Source organism: Kryptolebias marmoratus, linkage group LG22 (genome assembly GCF_001649575.2).
Source record: "Kryptolebias marmoratus isolate JLee-2015 linkage group LG22, ASM164957v2, whole genome shotgun sequence".
NCBI lineage: Eukaryota > Metazoa > Chordata > Actinopteri > Cyprinodontiformes > Rivulidae > Kryptolebias > Kryptolebias marmoratus.
The window spans coordinates 11,327,283-11,341,767 of record NC_051451.1 but is presented as its reverse complement, the minus strand read 5'-3'; the positions used below and the strand labels follow the sequence as shown (position 1 = coordinate 11,341,767).

General features: G+C 38.1%; 1 protein-coding gene across 2 annotated transcripts in view; it reads right to left on the bottom strand.

Moving 5' to 3' along the window:
• Positions 1-14,485, bottom strand: part of slc18a2 (solute carrier family 18 member 2) — a 28,188-nt gene that overhangs the window by 12,950 nt on the left and 753 nt on the right. For both annotated transcript variants that reach the window (XM_017421644.3, XM_037973377.1), the window contains 6 exons: positions 11,981-12,317; positions 3,142-3,200; positions 2,954-3,037; positions 2,058-2,150; positions 1,261-1,350; positions 1,115-1,158 (listed from right to left, as the gene is read on the bottom strand). In XM_017421644.3, the coding sequence (XP_017277133.1) occupies positions 1,115-1,158; positions 1,261-1,350; positions 2,058-2,150; positions 2,954-3,037; positions 3,142-3,200; positions 11,981-12,317 (707 nt within the window). The remainder of the gene's footprint in view (positions 1-1,114; positions 1,159-1,260; positions 1,351-2,057; positions 2,151-2,953; positions 3,038-3,141; positions 3,201-11,980; positions 12,318-14,485) is intronic.

The window sequence follows — 14,485 nt, the reverse complement described above, 5'->3', positions numbered from 1 at the left end:
GAAATGACTTGAGAGCCCTTCAAATTTTTCAGGAACTGTTTGAAAGCTAATTACTTCAACCTTGAATCACTATTTAAACATTAAACAAGATTTTGACCCAATGACCAGCTGATTCAGCTTTTTGATATTTTGTTCCATTTCCTTAAAATTACAGTTTAGGATTCATAACATTCTTGGCCAGTTTACAAAGGGGTTTAACAAAACTCTTCATACTCCCCACAGTTTTTAGACTAAGCAATTTATACATGAAAACATAGGTACATTTGTTCCATTTTGTGTATTATGAGTAGTAAAGTCCTGTGAGGAACAGCATTTAAACTATGAGCCTCAGAGTGAAAGAACCTCAATCAGCTCTCTCATTAAAATTAGTACAAAATTGAGCATTTCTTGCCATAATCTGTGTTTTTGGTGGTTTTGTTTTATTTTTTGTGTTTCCTTGTGTTCAGTTCATTCCTCAGTGCTTCCTGTGCCACCAATACTTTTCCCTCAGCCAGCTTTTGTGAATATGTTCTGATACCTAAAATATAGAAGTAAAGCAAGATGTACTGGGCTTTGTATTAATTAATTAATTAATTTTTACCATGCCGTGACATTAGAATAGATCACATTTAAAAATGCCTTCAATCACAATGTCTTTCAGTTTTTAAGTCACTAACAAGTCAAGACCTGTGAATTTCTCTTTATAGTTTAAAGGTTTGCCATGTTTTTGGTTCTATTATTGCTATCTTTTAAATTATTTTCTTATTTTTTTCTTTCTTTAGACTGCTCCCTCGTTTATTTCAGTAGGTTTTGTTTCCCCTTTTGCCACACACCTTCTTGTGTTACTTCATTACTATCATCTCATCATCTTTGATGCTTTTCTAGTCCTCCTAACTTTCTAGATCTTCATGTTTCTATGTTGTTCTTTAGTCGGACCATTGTTTTTTTCCCCCTGACAACCTGTCTCACTGTATCTTCACGTTCCAGTTTGATAAATGTACTTGTTGCGTCACAATCTTCTAAACAACATAACCAACTTAATTTTTCCATTCAACCTAATTGTAGAACTACAATGATATCTTAAAGTTACTTTCTGTTAAATACTGCCTGTAATCATCAATACAAACATACTTACTTCTGGTTCCACTTTAGTTGGCTGAAGAACAAAGAGCTGCAGGGCTGTGAAAACACAGTGAAGTCACACAAAATAACTCCTTAATATTCAGATAAACAGCACTTTTTAACTAGTTGTCTCAGATGCAGTAAAAAGTGCAACTGTACCTCCATCAAATACTGCCAGGAAAGCCAGAATAAGGAAAGGAGCCGTTTTCCCAACAAAATCATACATCACACTGCCGAAGGGGGGACCAACTGTGGAGGAGGACATGCTGGTTGATCCGTGGCAGAAAGTACGAGAGTCACTGCAATGACTTCAGCCGCTCCGTGACAGCTCAAGGTGCAACAAAAACGTCAGATACAGTAGCTTGTGTAAGTAGCCAGACCCCCTTCACTTTTTTGCAATTTTCTTATGTTGGGGGAATGTCTGGAGGAGGCAACAACAAACATTTGTGATCTTTCCAAGATCTCAGTGGCCTCCATGATTCTCAAATGGAAGAAGTTTGGTACGACCAGAACTCTTCCAGGAGCTGGTCGCTCAGCCACACTGAGCAATCGAGAGAGAAGGGCCTTAGTGAGAGAGATGACCAAGAACCTGAGGGTCACTCTGACTGAGCTTCAGAGATCCTGTAGGGAGATGGGACTAAGCTCACAAAGGATGAGCAAAACTACAGCCCTCTGCAAATCTGGGCTTTGTGAAAGAGGCGAGATGAAACCTGTCCTCAGTGCAAAACACCTTAAAGTCAACTTGAAGGACTCTCAGACTGTGAGGAATAAGATTCTTAGGTCTGATGAAACTAATATTGAACCATTACACATGACTGGAAGTACCTGTAGTATTCACAAATAAATGGGACAATCTTATAATTTAATCATTCTATTTCTATCTACTTCCCTACATCAGGACTAAATTGTTCCAAAAATGTTTGTAGTCCAAGATTACACGTTGAATTTATACGTACCCAACACTCCCAATGCCAGACCTCCTAAGGCGATCCCAATGGCGTGACCTCTCTCCTCATCATCTGTGTACACGCTGGCGAGCATCCCCATGCCTAAAAAACACATGTTGTACGACATATTCAGCGCAGTTTCAGCCTCACCGGATGACTTGTAAGGAGAAAGTTCGTTCACATCTTCAAAACAGAATGCTAAAGAATGTGAGATGAAATGTACCAGGCTGTTAACGTGTGTAAGTCACTGGTCATATTTTCATTATATAATAGAAACTTGGGCATGGTGACACATTTTCACTTCTTTTCACATCAACTAAAAACGGTTTGTTACAGTTTTTCACCTCAGGCAGTACAGTGTCTTCTGAACCTGGTATTGGCTCAATGCACTTTAAACATTTACTCTATTTGACAGTATAGATAGTATCAGGATTACCTTTGGCGACTACGCTTTTATTTAGGAGCCTATTACTTATTTTAGGACCTGTTATATATTTTAGAGATGATGATAGAGATGAGATGATTTTTATTATTTGTAGAATACTCATTAGCAGGGGCCAATGCACAAGCACTGAAATACCCTTATTACTATTATAGTTATTATTACAGTTATTCTTCCATTTCTGACATGATTTTTGATTTGCTACTCTTCCTGCAGTCTATGAAAAACTCATACAAAATATATATAAACATGCAGCTTGATTGGGAAAAGTGTGTTTTGACTTTTGGTAACAGTACATAAGACAGCGTAGTAGACAATGTCTTCAAAAAACTGCAAAATTTTCTATATTGACAACAATGAAATGATTGGAATTTAGGTTTTTAACCTAAGTAGTATAACACTTGAATGTTTTGGTTTTGTTCAGAGCACTATGTGGGGAAAAAAGAGAGGAAGAAGACAGTACCAGCCACTGATGAACAGGACGAGCCCACACCTTGAAGCGATCTGGCCAGAAACAGCAAAGCGTAGCTTGATGAGAAGGCGAACACTTGACAACAGGAAAAAGAACAAAAATATAAACAATGAGCCACCAGGCACCAGGAAGGCATTCTGAGTTTCTTATAATAAAAAAAAAAATTTGATCAAACTTACTGATAGTTGAGAGAAACATAATACAGAAGCCAACGAATATTGGAAGTTGGTATCCTATTCTAAAGGGACACAGAGAATAAAAGCAAACATTACGAGTCTGTCATAAAAAACATTATTCCTTATTTATCATGTCTAAACAAACTATGCCCTGACTAAAAAAGTACCCAGATGGAGACATGGAAATTAAATTAAACTGCATGTGTTTAAAGGTCATGTCATTATTGCAGTGATTACAATATCAGAGCTAACGGATAACAGAGTTATCAGTACAGACACACTGCTGGTCCCACGTCATGAGGGCGTGGCACTCCTGCACAGAAGCAGCAACTCTGTGTGGAACAGAGTTTTACAACTGATACAGCCTCTCCTGCAAGTTGATTCACAGTTGTTGTAACTGGACCTCCAGCAGATTGGCACTGGATCTGAGTTGACATCTGAGATGATTAAACACACGCTTGACTGGAGAAAGACTGGGGACCCGGCTGGCCACAGGAGGAACTCCTCATGTGAACCAGTGTTGTTTTGTTGAAAGACCAGGGTGCTGCCTCAGGAGGAGGAAGCAGGATGTCATTGATGTGCTGCTGTGCCATCATGGTCCTCCAAAATCACTACCAGGGGTGACCTGAAGTCGTATCTTATGGATCCCCTCATCATGATGCCAGGAGTAACACTGGTCTGCATCTCCACAACATTTACAGGACTGATCTCCCCTTTTTGCCATCAAACTCGCCCACAATGGTCAACCCTGGTGCTGCAAATGGAGATGAATCACTGGACTTGATACAACGCCCTTCATCATCAGACCATGACTCCGGGCAACGGCAGCCTAAGTATGGGTGGGTGAAAATGCTGGTCACAGAGACACGATACAGGAAGACAATACCCTTGTCAAGATGGCAGGTGCAGATGCCATGGGGTCCAGTAATGCTTGGAATTTCACAGTATGTGGGTGCTCTTGCATACCAAAATTGGGCCACAGTGACATTTAGATGCTGCACAAACTGGGCAATTTCACAACACAACAACCCAACCTCATGAAAATCCTTAATGTGAGCCCTACCAAACTCCATCTTTCTGGTAATGCCTGTGTCTGGTAACCTTCACTTCCTGTTTTGACCGACTGTTGGACACTGTGGCAACTGCCTGATAACACTATTGCTCCACTTATGACGTCAGTACACCTAAATTGCTGCATACTTTCCAGGTACTGGATCTTATTATTTTTTAAAAAAGAGATGGTTTCTGCATGGTTTCTACAGTCAGCCTGATGTAGCGTAGGGAATTCAAATCTCCCTCTACACATATTGTATCAAAATTACCAGTAGCACAGCTACAAAGTCAAATGAAATCATCATGTAAATGACAAAACAGTTTTGAAAAATTACAGCAAAAAACATAAATAGTAACAATACAAAAAAACAACAACATTTGCATAAAAAAGCTTTGAGTTAAGGAGGTATAACACGAGTGGTTTATTCCCTCACAGATCTGTGCCACACTTCACTTGCCTTTCTTTGTCCTCTGCAGGAAGGTGACTAACAGTGAATAATGGGACCGTGTTCTTTGCTTCAATTACTGCACATATGAGTGCCCATCAGAGACACTAAACATTGGTTTCAAGACAAATGTCAGTAATGCTGGAGCAGTCACACCTTTTTTATCTAAGAAAATCTCTGATGTTCTGTTAAGAATATTTGAACACTGGCTTTTATTGTAAGCAAAGATGAATTTATTCCGTTTTGACATTATAACAACATCCAGTTTTCTGCTGACTTTAAGCACCAGTCTCACAGACACTGTCAGCACTTTTTAAAAATTAATTTTAATCGATTTTCTTTAGTACAAATGAGGTTACTATTTTTAATTCTACCCATATGTGCCTGGCAAATGTGATCCATTTTAATTGGAGTATGGTAAAATATCCATTACTTCCAACTTTTAAACAGAAAACCAGTTCAAAATGGCTGAACCTTTCTCTACATTACTTTGTTGGACAAAAATCTAGCCACCACGTTTCATATCAATTTGTGTTACAAGTTTAACAGCGTAGTTTCCCTTAATTAGTAAATATGCGGAAAACTAGAGTAGGCTTGAACTAATAGCTTTAATCATGAATTCTGTGACCATTTAATGCACATTGCAATTTTGGAATTGAGCATTTATAGTAAAACTGCTTTGTTTTCATCTGTGGTTGCAGCTTTTACACAACCTGATTAGACACTGGGTTGGCTCATGGCTGTTTATCAGCAGATCACATTATGTCGTACGAAGCACTTTAAAATGCGTCACCGTACCAATCTTCAATGTTTTCTCACTGATGTTGTTCTGTTTTAAAGTCTGGAGCTACTTTGCAGTTGCTGTCCTTCCAGCCACCTCCTAACATTCAGAGGCAGGAAGGTACCAGAATAAGATTAAAACGCTAATTATTTATTAGTACAAGGTTCAAATAAAAGAAAAAGATCTTGCACAATTTGTTTGCAATCAGGGTATGTATCGTTGATAAACCTTCAGCTGCTACTACACTAAATTCTAGCTCAGCATCTGTTGAAATGACAGCTATAGCTGTTTTTGTGTTTGCTAAGGTTGATGAGCTGTGGCGGCCATCTTGATATGGGTTTACTCCAAACGTTTATCAGCTGTAGACGTACGTTCAGCTCTTACTTCTGCAACGTTGATCAGAAATCTGTCCACAGCAGACACATACATACACACGACTGCCTGTCTTTCATGTCAGCAGTTCATAATCATCAATTGACAAGTTTTTGTAGCAGCTACAGGTTTTACAAGTTAGTCATTGTCAGACGCTTTCTGATGGCCAAGTATATATACAGTAAGTTTACAGTGCTGCTGTGGTAAACTAATCAAAGCGCTACACTGAACATTAAATTTACCTCCTGGGGGACCTTAAATCTGCAAACTCATGCGGTGAAGTGCGATATGAATGTGTTTATTGGGCTTTCTCTAGTTTACTTATTGTTGGTTCCAATTGGCTTAAATGACAACAACAGTCAAGTCAAATTTATTTATATAGCACTTTTCAGCAACAAGGCAAAACAAAGTGCTTTACAACATTTTACACAAAAATACAGAGTCAAACACACACAGATAATCTAAATAAAATCATGAATCTAAACATCTAAATGAAAAACGCACACACAAGATAAACTGAGGAAAAACAAACAAAGATACAATGAAAGTTAACATAAACTGAACTAGGATTTAAAAGTCTCAGTTGATCAGACATGATAAAAACTAAACAACTGAGTCTGAATGCTGTTTTTTAAATAATGGTGCTGCACACAAAGCTGCAAGAGTGGACACAGCTTAATTTTCTTTGATTAAAAAATGTTTACTGACAAGCTCTGAAACGGACAGCAACAACATGCAGACAACAAGAAACCAAACTGAGCAGTTTTAAAGCATCTAAACACCAACCAGACTTCAGTAACAAAGGAAGATGGAAGACTGTGTCCTCTCACATCGTCAACATCCAGAAAGAAATATGATCTTGAACAGATTGCAAAGACAAAAGTCAACTGCCAGCAACATCAATGCATTCAAGAGCTGGAAAAAAAAACGCAAAAACAAAACAATCCTTGAGTAAAATTGGATCATAAGTAATTAACTGATATATTTACACTAAAAAACAAAACAAAACAAAACAGCACTTTAATCTAAAGTAGTGGTTCCCAAATTTTTACAGCTTCCAAAAAACAAAATGACAAAAGCAAAGACATGTGACACTAAATAAGACCAGTTTAAATATCCAGCTGTTGTTAATAACCCTATTATTCAGTGGCACAATGGCAACACAAACTGCCTCAAAAGCATGAATTAATGTATGACTACTGTGTTTATGCTTTATGATAATGGTTAAAATATGCCATGATAAATCCTTTTTACATGTAATCTGATTTGTGGAGATCATCTCAGGTCTCTCTCTTGGTGTTTCATGACCCACAGTTGGGTCCTGACCCCAACGTTTGGAACCACTGAACCTAAACTCACTCATTACATGTGGATTGTTTTGTAGATTTAAGCTTTTAAAATCTCTTTTAATTTTATACATTTAACAGGGATCATTTATAAAACTTATCAGTTATGTGGTAGAACACCATTCATAGATGCTCCAGACCACGGGGTTCTCAAAGTTTTTGGAGCAAGTATCACCTGAGGAAGTACTAAGCTCTCCAAGTACCACCAATACGACAGGCATTAAAAACAGCTTACTGGCTTTTAGTCGTACCTGACAGAAATGAGAAAACTGGCCAAACCCTTAACCCTGGATGAAGGATGGTTGGGGTTTGGCCAGTTACTGAAAACAGCGTCACATAAAGTGCAATTTAGCCTCTTCCTCTGCCCCACAACAACTCAATGCAGATTTGAGAAGAACTGAATAAAATTTTATCCCCGATTTGGACCTTTTGTTGCCATTGGCTCCTTTCAACTTTACATCCCAGTGTTTGCTTTGCTTATGATGATCTATTAGCTTGTTATTTAACTTGTAAGTAATGGATTCTCCTAGGGATGGGCAACATTCTTTTCCTGCATGGCCATTTTGATTTAGTTAAAGGGAATAAAGAGCCAGGGAACTGAAACCAGAGAACAGTATGTTATCTCCGTCTATCATATATAACATACCATCATATGCAAACACACAGAGACTTGTTCTCTTTTGCATGATAATGCCAAGAACATAACATTTCTTGCATATTTGTAGATTGGTGAGCATGTTATGTCGGAAAACCCCTTCAGACTTTCTTTTCATTTTCTAGAGATGACAAGTTTAGCGCTGCTGTCAGATTTAGTCAGAACAAAACAATATAGGCCTAGCAGGTTAAACATACTACTTGTGAACTGATACTTATCACAGTTATTTTAGACAAACTTCTATTTAAAATGGCATTTTCTTTTGATGACCATCTTTTGCCTTGTTTGACAAAACATCTTGAGTGTTGAAATCGTAACAAAAAAAAAAGTTTAGACCTATTTTAGTCAAAAATGTAAACAATGCTTTCTGTAGTAAACTGCAAACACATATAGACAAACCTTTAACTTTCCTCATAATTTATGACTAAAATTTGGGTTTTTTAAGATTTTTTTTTAGCTGTTTTGTTTAAGAAGCGAAGAACCAGACTGAGAGGGTCTACTTAAGGGTCCCCGGTGCTTATTTTGCCCATGTTTGCGTTAGAGTTCTCCTGAAGACCACAGTTTGAGAACCAAGGCTGTAGACTTTACTGCAGACATTACAGAAACACTCCACTACACATGGGAAAGAGTTTAGTTAGCATGTTTTAGCAAGTGTATTCATGAGATAAAAACCAGCTCAAACCTGTTAATTATGATGTAAAAAAACAAAAAAAAAACAAGTCAAGCATCTCTGTTATACCACATGTATTCAGTTGATGCATGAAAAGACAGATTAGAGCAGCTTTGAGATGTAGAACCAGCAATTATTTCTAAATGCCATCATCAAATACCCAGATGGCTCAAGCGATCTTGAAAGACTATTCTGAACACCCGAAAAAATACTGAACCACAGCCATTTTCTTTTTTTATTCCCAGCTAAGGTTAATGGCTGCTCCCATTTTTAAAACCAAACACAGTCCTGATTTTTTCCCCCATCTGTCACAACCTGTAAGTTGGCTGAAATTCTCTCTGACAGTGCTGCCATCCGTGCACAATCAGATAAATGCACGTGCATGCAGGCAAAGCTAAATAATCAGGATTTCAGCTGGATTAGATCTGTCGCAGCTGATGTGACATTAAACTAAACAAAACGACATCAAGCTGTCATGTTTACGATGTGCAGTCTTTGATTTTTTGGGGTCCTGAAAGTCCCGAAGGGAGTCTGTTAGTGTTCCTTCTCTCGCATTTGTGCTGGATGTGGCCAGAGATAGGACCACAAACAACCTCTCAAACAACGAGAGGAAATCTGAGCCACAGTTTTGGGCCTGGGGCTGTCAGGAAGCCTACAGCTGTGATGTTCTGTCCCGTGTCACTGCATTTACGGTATGCTATCATTTTTCTCTTCGGCGTTTGCTGCAGCAGCACATTAAGCACTTGCAACAAGGTGGTCTGAATTCCGGTTAAGCTCTGTATACGGACGTCGTCTTACAACGTGGAGTTTAAATAAATTTTCAATTTGAATTCAAGTAAGAGACCTACACAAATTACTCCAAATTATTGAGATTAAATGAGGAAAAGAACATGTTTTAAACTATTCTAAAAAGACATGAAATAAAAAAAAACATGTCTGTCACAAATTTACCACCTCTCACTCCAGCAGGAGAATGAACCTAAACACTCCAGCCCCAGACCTCAGTCCAGCTGAGAATACACTATGATTTAAAGGTTGCTGTAAACAAAAAGCACCCATTTAACTTGAAGGAGCTGGAGCAGCTTTGCCATAAAGATTTGGTAAAACAAAATCCAGTGGCTCGGTGTACGAAGCTTGTATAGACCCAAAGAAGCTGCAGTAATTGCTCCAAAAGATGGCATTATGAAAATTTGTCTTTGGGGGTGAGGGGTGGATACATACACAAGCACCGTTTTTCACTTTTATGTTTGTCAAATCCATTTAAAGCAAGTTTTTCCCCTTCATTCAAGTTCATTAATCTGAAGTCTTTTGCGTGGGTCGATTATATTCAAATTGAAAGAAGAATTTAAAGCAGATTCAACACTTTTGCACCCCTCTGTAACAGTTCCTCAAAGTTCACCTCATAGATGAACATGAAGTTAATACAGAAAAGTTTGAATACTGGCATCTGTTGTCCAGTTAACGACACACTGGACAGCTGGAATTTAACCTTCCATACAGAGATCAAATTAAAGCTGATTCCAAATTGGGTTAAAACCTATTAAATGTCTGCATGTTTCACAGTCTGATATTATTTATTAGTTTTTCATATTTATGCCTACATGGGTGACATTTTGACTTTGTATTTCCCAGTTCTTCCCTTTTGGTTTCCATGTTTGTTCTTCAGTGACTTATTTTCAATATACATTAAATATTAGAAAAATATCCCCCCTCATAATGACAGAATGGAATGATTTGGTAACAAATTTTCACGTTTTAAAAGCTTTTTAATCTGTAGTAGTAGCTGTGAAAGCATTGATATTTGAAAAGCAAATTTATGGAGAATTTAAAAGAAATCACGTTTGTATGCTCAAAGATAAATCAAGAGAAGCTCAGCTGAAAAACTCATATCAGTCATCTGACCTCTTTTAATAACCACCACGTAACCATCTTTTAAAGCTTAAATAAAAAAAATGCTTCAGTTTGTTTATTAGTTGCTTTAACTTAACTGGTTAGAGCAACTAACTGGTTTTATTGATCCTAGTTATTGCCTGTCACTGAAATGCAAGCCACACAGGTTTTGCCAGTGCCTGTGTGTGCTTGTTTGTCGGTCTGTTAGCAAAATATCTCATGAACCACTTGATGGATTTTAAGGAAACTATCAGAAAATAATCACTGGATGTACATCTACAATGGATTAGCTTTTAGAGTAAATCCAATTCAAGATGCCTGCCACAGCGAACTGATCTTTATTAACACAAAATGGCTATAACTCAGATATTGAGCTAAAGTTTTATTTAGTAGCCAAGAGTCATTCACAGCACACAGTGAGCGATCATACATAACATTAATTTCAAGATTTGACCAAATTGGATATAATTTCCTAACATAAGTCGAGATTAGTTTAAAAATCTGGCATGAAAGGCAGTGGGTGATATGCATTCCTCCAAGGATTTTATCTACGGTACACTGACAAAAGAGGCCTCTTTATCAACTGAATAAAATTACCTCATGATTGTGGTGGAAAAATAAGGTTTAGTGACATGTCTTCACTGGGTGCAGAACAGAGGATCTGATCAGATTCTGATCAGATCAAAGTGACTCACTGATACAACCCTCCAGCTCTGGAAAAAAGGCTTCTTGTACCTTTCTGATAAGCTTTCAGCTTGTATAAATACATTCTCCCACTACCTCAGGGCAGACATATTCTGCAGCCTGGAATGGCCTCAACCAGGGATCTTCAGCTCCAAATTTCTTTTTATAATAAACTGATAGGAATCAACAAGCAGGGTCTTCGGTACTCTGTTGTTTCTGCCACGACAGTCATAATCACGTTAAACATTTTTCTGTTCTCATATCATTTGCTAACACCCCCACCCCACACTCAAAAATAAATAAATAAAAGTTATCATTAATACAAATACTTATATGTTTTAACTCTGAATGTATAAGGGTGAAAACAGGTGGCCATTTAAGCTTTGTAGATATGCTGTTTGCAGAAACAAAGAAGGGTCTAAATCAGGGGTGGGCAACCCTGGTCCTGGAGGGCCACTATCCTGCATGTTTTACTTGTTTCTCTGCTCCAACACACCTGATTTGAATCAATGGGTGATTAACAGAACATGAAGAGGTGATTTAACCACTGAATCAGGTGTGTTGGAGCAGGGAAACAAGGAAAACATGCAGGATAGTGGCCCTCCAGGACCAGGGTTGCCCATTCCTGGTCTAAATAGTTGTTTGTAATGAAGAATTTAATTTCAGCTTTCAACTGTTCATAAATTTGCAAAAAAACAGTTTCAACTTCACTCCTTAAGTGATCATTAAATATAATTTCTTGAGCGTAAAATAGTAAAATTTTTGCATAAAATGAAACCTGCAACCTCTTTAAAGTTGTTTCTTTCTCCATATGTTGCTTTTGAGTGTTGCTTGTGAGCCAAGAGCAGACTATTTTACAATCAAGAATAAACTGCAGCTTCAGTTCTAACATAAAAACAGTGATTTCTAACTAAAGCATGCCTTAAAGAGGAATAAGCAGTCTACCTGTTGGTGAGTGGTCCTATGAAGGGGTTGGTGAGGAGCTGCACCGTGGCTTTGGAGGCGAACAACATTCCCACTTTGACATTTTCATTGAGCAGCTTGCTGGTGGACTGGGGGCAGTCGGAGGAATTCTGCGGCGGCTGGGTACCAGGAGGGGTCGGAGGAGCCGGGTCGGTGGGCCTGACCGTGGAGTTGGAGCCCGACAGCTTGACTGTGTTGTCATACAGAGACACGACGGCGTGGAAGGCCCCCGGAGGATCCTGCTGCAGCAGGCTGGTGTTCTTCACCGCCGTGTCTGTCGACTCATCCAGGTTGTACAGGTAGCTGGGAATGATGGGAACTGGCGGGGAAAGAAGTAAAATAAGAGACAAGGCCGATATTCACTGGCATCAATGAACTGATCCGGAAGTTCGTCGAACAAGATCCAAGAAAGAGAAAAAAATTAAAATCCTGCCAAATGTTATTGCTTTTATTTCACAGTTTTATAAATTAAATAAAGAAGTAATTAAAGGTCTAGCATTCCTTAAAGGAATGCATATCACCTGCTGCTTTATATACCAAAGCTTTAGACTTTGGCAGAAGATCATCTTATGATAAGAAGTAATTTAGCTGAAGCTGATTTGGTCAAGTATTTTGCTAACAGACAGAAAAAATGGACTCCATACAGTGAATGGCAACATTTTAAACAAAGCTCTGGCACCCTTTGCCAGCCTTAAAATATGTGTTGAGGAGCTTCTAACGCACCAAGTTTTAGCCAGATATCTGTAAAACTGGTTGTGTTATAACCTTCTTTGTGTTTTTTTAAGGTCAGCTGGCTGTGGTGGTTGTCTTGAATCCATTCATTTGTTGTACATGTACATCCCGTGATTACTCTCTGAAAGCGTCATTAAAATGAACACATGAACAAGCAAACAGACAGGGGCAATAACATCATTGTCCACCTTCACCTTTTGGTGGCAGGTGATTAAAAACAAACAGATCAGACTAGAAAAAAACTTCTGTCTGTGTTCCCATGCAGGGGTGCCCCTGAGGCGGGGCCAGGGGGTGGGGGGGCAGCTATCCCTTAAAAATTGGTGCCCCCTTAACTACCGTCCTTTGACTAGACAGTCTTATCCTCCTGAGCACCAAGCTTTTGTTTTGTGTGCAGTTTTAATCCCCTTTAGCCACATGGGATCAGTAGAACCTCACAAATGTAAAAAAAAAAACAAATATTGTTTTTGAACAGCAGGTCAAAGTGGAACAGAATAAAATACTGAGGTGAAGGATGTCCCCTTATCAGGGCGTAGGCTCTCAGGAGGTTATAAGCATGGGATTTCTTTATAAATATAAATGTAAAAGAGAACAAGCTTCAGTCAGTTCAATAGTGACTGAGCTGTTCTCAATAAGATGTAAAATAAACTAAAGTAAGTCTCTATCAGAAGGCGATTCCCTGACTCCTCAATTGCTGTATTTTTTAGAAAGCCTATATAAGACGACATAACGAAGCTTCTGAAATTCTGTTTTGGGTTTTGGTTAACAGTTGCCCCCATCTAGCCCCCCATTTGAAAACTTTCCATAGGCACTCCTGCTCCCATGACAATTATTTGTTCTTCTCATGGACTCAGTTCGAATGGTTATCATTTAGATGTGGCTCAGGCATCAACTGCAGCGGTCTGAGCTGGTTTCAAATGACGTAAGACTATCACATTCTCCTTGCTTTTAATGGTTGAAGACCTGCTTTTGTTTCTCTTTAACTCAAAAACTGTCGACCATAAAATAAAAACCTTCACTCTGTCAAAAGAAGAATCTGCTTTTAAAGTTGCTCTCTAAGAGGTGAAGTCTGAGGGTGAAGTGATTTCTGCTGAAATGTTACAAATCATCCAGAAAATAAAAGCTAGGATTTTACCGTAGTAAAGACATGTTAAAATATCTCGTGAGACTTGTTGATCTTCAGCTCAGTTATTTCTGTTTCAGTGGAAATGGACTCATGATTAGAAATTCAGACAAGTCTCTTAATTTGTGCATTAATTTGTGTAAAACATTAATTAAACTGGACTTTCAATGTATATACATATAATTAAACAGACATTTTTTTTTCTTTTTTTAAAAAAAAAATATCACCTTTAAGTGGAGTTATTATTCAGGAAAGATAACCCTTAAATAGACAATGCACTGAAAATCCCTGAAATAAAATAAAATCTAAGATAATATGTCAGTATAGATTCTAAAGATTAAATCCTCCTGGTCACTCTGTTTTGGAAAGAAATTGGGATTAATAAGAATTAACACTCAATAATGAGTTTTGAAAATGGTAGAAATTCGTCCAACTCAATCTAACATCTGTTATGATGTATTAAATTGTACACAGGTTCACACGCACACTCACACAGGTATCAGTGAAAAGATTTTCTGGCAGATAGAAAAGTGGAGTATTTTTTTTTACCCCTCTAACAGAGCCGGATGGGACTAATAACATTTCCTCCCTTTCAGAAGCAAACACCGAAGTCTGAACAATCTGTTTTCGGAGAA